Source organism: Belonocnema kinseyi, chromosome 2 (assembly GCF_010883055.1).
Source record: "Belonocnema kinseyi isolate 2016_QV_RU_SX_M_011 chromosome 2, B_treatae_v1, whole genome shotgun sequence".
NCBI lineage: Eukaryota > Metazoa > Arthropoda > Insecta > Hymenoptera > Cynipidae > Belonocnema > Belonocnema kinseyi.
In genome coordinates this window covers 2,312,796-2,318,795 of record NC_046658.1, presented here as the reverse complement: position 1 = coordinate 2,318,795, position 6,000 = coordinate 2,312,796, and the positions used below count along the sequence as shown (strand labels likewise).

The following is a 6,000-nucleotide window of genomic DNA, read 5'->3' as shown; positions in this document are numbered from 1 at the left end:
TTCTCCTAATTTCTTTATTCTACATTCACATCCCTTTTTCTTTTCTTTATTGTGGATTGTTTCTCGTAATTGTCCTTTTTTAAAATCATTCACCTATCTCGTTATCCACAAACTCAGTCTCCATTCGTTGCCTGAAATGTTATCTCTACTTTTACCAGAAGCATGCCTTTCCTCAACCAAAGTTTCAATACTTTCCGAGGTGGTCAGTTTATGTTGTATACTGAGGAGGGTATCAACCTTTAGAAGTATAGCAATGGATGAGAAAATGTGTGGATTCCTTAATGTTAAGAAATTGAAATTGCCAGAATCCTTTAAAATTCCTTCAAAATCGCTTTAAACTTTTCGAATTCTTCAAATATCATTGACAATGTTCTGAAATTCTTTAATGTCAAGAATTTTTTAGAAATTCATTTTCATCGTCAAAAGCCTTTAAATTTTCCTAAAAATTCTTGAACATTTTCCAAAATCTTATAGAAATCATTGAAAATTGTTCCTTGAACTCTTTTGAAATTGCTAAAAACTATTAAATCCTGTGAAATCTCCAGACATCATTTGAAATCCCGTATAGTAACTTTAAATTTGTAATATTTTGTGAAATTTATTACATTTTAAACAAGTACAAAGATTATTTTGTTTTCTATAAATTTTTTGAAGATATGTGTATTGACAGTTTATTCGTCAATTATATCGACATTCATGAATAAGAATTAATTTAGAGATACTGCAGCATGTTTTTGCACTTACGTGATAATCGTTGAAACTACTGGTTTTCGGAGTTTCGCAGATGCGAATAATTTCTTGAATGCTCTTCGTAACTTGAGTTTCTAAATTAAGAGCTTCAGAAAGCGCTTCAACACCATTTCCCCAATCCTCTCGTATTGGTCTCTGTTTAAACAAAAATAAATTATGATTACTAATTGAATATTATTAGTGACTAATAAATATGGTAGACCGTCGGAAGTTGCTGATCGGTCATTCTCGCCCATTGAGCCTCGGACTTTAACGACCAGAGTGGCTTAAATAAAAAAAGTTCTTTGACTTATAGATATAGCCCCAAAAAACCTCGAATTGGTGCAAAAAGTGTGATCTCTTCTTTAATATGTTGGATAACGGCAAGTACGTTCCTATGGCGGCTAGGCCACCTTCAAATGTGAAAAAATCGTATACACTAAAATGATAGAAAAAATATGCCTAGAAATCATAAGCAGTCCCTAAAAATGTAATAATATGAAAAACTTTAGACTCTTTATAGTTTGTAATGTAGACATTTTTCATAAATTTCGACTAGAAAATTACTACAAAAATGTGGATAGTAAGCAGTTTTCCTAAATCACACTTATAAGGCAAAATCAAGATGTAAGAGTTACTTTTTACGAGATTTTTTGCGCTGAATCTGAATCTTGCTGCGTAATTCGCCTACAACGTTAGGCTTTTTTTTTAGAAAAATAGGTTTCAAGCTGCCCCGAAACGCGTTTTCAGCTGTTTTTGAAACATTATACCGCAACATACAGACATCCAACATCCAGGTTCTGAAACCTTCAAGAAGTTCTTTAATTAAAGTATATGTCTTGTACTTTTCAGTTATAACCGTTATTAATGTAAAAACGATGTCTACTGTCACTGTTTGTTTTGAGAACTCTGCGCAACCACGTATTTCACAATAAGGAAAATATACGGACACATTTTGTACTCGAAACAAATTGTAGCAGTAATTAAAAATAATTTCTACATTAGCAACTGTTATAATACCTTCAAACTGGAAAGTATAAGTTCTGATTTAAGTCTTTATGTAAAGATTCTATTGCGTAAGGTTGTTGTGCAACATTTTGAAGAAATAGTCCAAAGAACATATCCCATGGGGTTCAACTCCATTTTAGTCATAACCCAAAGACCCTTTTTCGCAAGCCTGCATTATCAAGTCCTTGATTGAATTGATAAAATTCCATATAAATTACGTGCGTAATAGGTTTTGAAGAAATTAAAAAAACATTGCATTATACAGGCTATCAAGCCTACCCTCAACGGGCATTTACACCCAAAAAAGTAAAAAATCTTCAACAGACCTGAAACAAATTTATTAGATAAAAAGTGTACAAATCTATATGTACTGGACTACTGATACACAAAACAAAACTTTACATTTCTTAGATGTGCGGATTAAAAAGTTGTGATTATTTTTCAGAAATAATTTAGTAGCATAACATTTGCATACACATGCTTTTAATAATCATTTATGGAGCTCTTCTATAAAAGTTGCTATTATCAATGAATTAATTTTGCTTCTCAAATAGCATCCTAAAAATTGGAGAGTTTTCCGTAATACTATTAACAATTTTTTAAAATCATTTTTTCAATAATTGTCTTATTTAGGTATTTCTTAATTTTTCACATAGAGTATAAGCAGCACAATTAAAGGACAATATTTATATTCGAAGATTATATATCTAAATGTAAACAATATACAATACACATTTTATTTATAGGCGTATTTACTTTTTGAGAAGATTTCTTTTTTTTACTTTCAAGATAGAACGGGGCACAAGGCCCCGTATCTATAATGAGACATTAAAGTCTCTTCGTATTAATTCATTGTCACTGAAGTGTTACCCCACCGGTGTATTTAAGCATCTACTCTTTTTTATGTATTTTTTATGTACGCTTATCCTCTGCTCTAGATGACAGAAATATTACGACAATTAAAAGAAGCAAGGTCTATGTCCAAACTAGACTTGAGTGCTACTTTTAATAAAATCTCGTTAGAAAAAGAAAGTCTAACGTACACGGTACTTACCGTTCCGAAAACGGGACTATTAGAATATAAATGAAAGCCATTCGGGCTCCCTGGAACCCCTGCAACCTTTCAGCGATTTATAGAGAGGGACGATAAATCCAAATAAGAGCGAATTTTGCTGTTAATAAGTGAAGTATCTCGGATTTGTCGTCAATAAAGACGGTCTTAAAGTAGACCCCGACAAAATTGATCCGATTGGTTTCTACCGAGCTCCCAAAATGGGCAAACAGTTACGGAGGTTTCTAGAGATGGCCTCCTGGTACCGATGGTTTATATCTGAATTTGCGATGATAGTGAAACCTACAGACTGATGAAAATGCTTTCAGGCTTGGCGTGGTTCTGAGCCAGAGACAGGGGTGCGAGGAACGGATGGTAGCTTTCGCCAGTAGGACACTGTCCACGGCGGTGAGCTATTATACCGTTACCGAGCAGGAGTGCCTGGTCATCGTGTGGGGAATTCGGAAGTTTAGAGAGTATTTCAGAGGGTTCCATTTCAAGGTAATAACCGTCCATAGAAATCTTCGTTGGCTGAATAACCTGCGGAACCCTACGGGCGATCTCGCGGTATACGACACGAGTAGAAGCCGTCCAGGAAAGACAGAAAAGCTTTCCAGTTTGGAAAGCTCTGTTCACAATACTGTGCATAAAAATGCTATTTTTCAACACTGCTCCAGAATAATTTTTTTCGGTGGAAGTCCGCGTTAAGAAGACCATTTAAATTAAAGGAAAACAAAAGCTGAAGTAAATGCAGTAACCAAATTACGTTAATGTCGCTTAGTCCATTTTTTAAACGCCCTCGGCTTATAATTGACCAATTTCTATTCCTATGACTACTAATCTGTCTCGAGCCTAAGTGAACCAAGCGAGATATATTTATACTTCATTAAACACTTCAGTTTGACTATGGAACTCTCTTGTGTTTTATTGTTTCCTTCATTAATTCAAAAATTCGCAAAAAACCAAGAATCATTACGCTTAGAATTAAACGCAATTAAATTTTGTTGCCTGAAGTTCACCCCTTGTTATTTTCCTGAACCTGCTATACGCGAATTAACACTAGCAGTAAGGTAATAACTTGCTAGCCAATGATCCACTGTCCATCAAATTCTGAGGGAACCTCGAGCCAATAGCATGATCTTTACTTCTATTTTGGGATTGTTTTACCCTATTACCGAATCAAGAGTTTCTTGGTGGCTGCGTTGATTGCTTATGGTTGCAACCGGCCTATTAACTTCGAAAATTACATGTCTTACCCAAATAGTTGGCCGACGGTGTATATATTTTCCTTATTCATTGCTTTAAATTGCCTCATTCCAGGAAATTGTAAATTCTTACATTTTGACCACGCTAATCGATAGAGTAAGGGTTACCATCTCAGAACACCACCAGGAAACACTCACGGTCTTATATTGGATGATTTTATTTATTTTCTGTTGTTCTCTTATTCTTTTCAGACTTTCTCACAGATTCAAATCTGTAATCGGAGAGGATTTTACCAAATTATATTCAAATTTTTTAACATTTCCCACCTGTACCTAACTAGAGGCCGCCATCATCAAGAAGACCGAGACCAACGTGCAACAGGTCACAAGCAGTTATCGAGTCTGCGAACTCAAATTCTCTGCGATACCTTTCGATATGATCCCAGGGACGGCTCTAATTGGTTAACAACCAAGGATTTGTAAATATAGAGATCCATTTGTTCCGCTGACATTTTGACCTGTCACTCTTGCTCTAACCTTCCGACGTAGAGCAGCTTTTGAAAAATTTGAGGAAAATGCATTCACCCGGTTTCGAAAGATTCGGGAATCAGGAGGCAAAGTAAACAAAGAACAGGCATAAGAATTTGTGTAACGGCAAATCCTATGGTCGTATGAGCATTTTTTAAATGAAAATTTGTACATTAGGATACTTTGCGGACTTCACGTGCGGTAAGCCCCTTCCTATTTTTTGTGATTATAACTATTATTAAAGTTTTTAAAATTTTTTGGTTTAATAACTGATAGTTGTGACCTGGCGGTTTCTTGATTTTTTCCTAAATCCATTCCCTTTTTTCGAATTCTGGTCCTCAGGGGAATTATTAAGAATATAAAAGAGTGGAATCAGTGATCTTTGCATAAAAATTCGGATATACGTATTAAAGTAAATGCAGGGTGTGATCCTTTAGACCCAGGCAGAGTTCCATGTAATCTGCACCAGGAGGTAAAAATATTCTGTTTACTTTACAATTCAAAAATTTTTAAAACTTATTTTGACATTTTAGCGAAGTTTTTGAAAATACGGAAAAGATGTAAAGCAACTTTCCGTGGTTTCGCCGAAGCCGTACCTATTCTCCGAACTTGGAGAGAGGACGATTAAGAACTAGATTAGGTTGTACTTTTTTTACCCCTATGTCCTATAACTACTCGCAATTCTAGAGGGGCCTCCGTTTCAATTAGCGACAAGATTATCGTAGTTCGTAAGGTATGGGGTCGGTGCCAAGGCTTAACAACGAACTGAAACTTCATAAACATTGAGCAGGCGGTACGGACAATCGACAGCATGCCAACCACCAAAGACGCAGAATGGGAGCATGGAACGCAACCGATACGGCGCAGTGGTGCCACGCTGGTCACGAAAGGCAGCAGTGGCCTTACGCAACCTCAGCCGGCGACTACTTTTAGCCGACCAAAGTGAGGGGGGGGGGGGGGGGGGGGGGGGGTAACGTAACCAGCAGCATGTTTCACCATCGACACTATACAGCAGCGCCACTACCGGTAACGATAAATAGTACAGGGCCGACCCCCGCGGCAGACCGAACCAGCTCTGCAGCACCACGTCGTTAAGCTCCTAGAAGAGCCAATGAAAAGAGAAAGAAAAGTCTCGTCACGGAAATGCTGAGGGACGAGAAAAAAGGAACGGGAGGAAGTGGAGAGGAATACCGAACTTGACACTTGTGTTCTTGGCTTGGCGGCGGCGTGGTCAGGTGAACGATAAACGATAACATCACTGTGAAGTGTGCTCAGTTTCGACCCCCGACGTCCACGCGCTAGGACGTCTGTGACCGCGGGTAGTTTAAGTTCAATGGTTAGTGACGCCATCCGAGACCACTTCGACACACGAAGGGCGAGACACGCCCGACTATAGGTCCGACGTTAGCCAGTTGAGGCGAAGCTCTCGGGAGAACCTTTGATGTGAGCACGCGAATTTGGACGTCAGACGACGTAGTG

General features: G+C 37.5%; 1 protein-coding gene across 3 annotated transcripts in view; it reads right to left on the bottom strand.

Annotated features, from left to right (window-relative positions):
- Nucleotides 1-6,000, bottom strand: part of LOC117167432 (ferritin subunit) — a 94,985-nt gene that overhangs the window by 49,566 nt on the left and 39,419 nt on the right. For all 3 annotated transcript variants that reach the window (XM_033352359.1, XM_033352360.1, XM_033352358.1), the window contains exon 4: nucleotides 745-885. In XM_033352359.1, coding sequence (XP_033208250.1) covers nucleotides 745-885 — 141 coding nt within the window. The remainder of the gene's footprint in view (nucleotides 1-744; nucleotides 886-6,000) is intronic.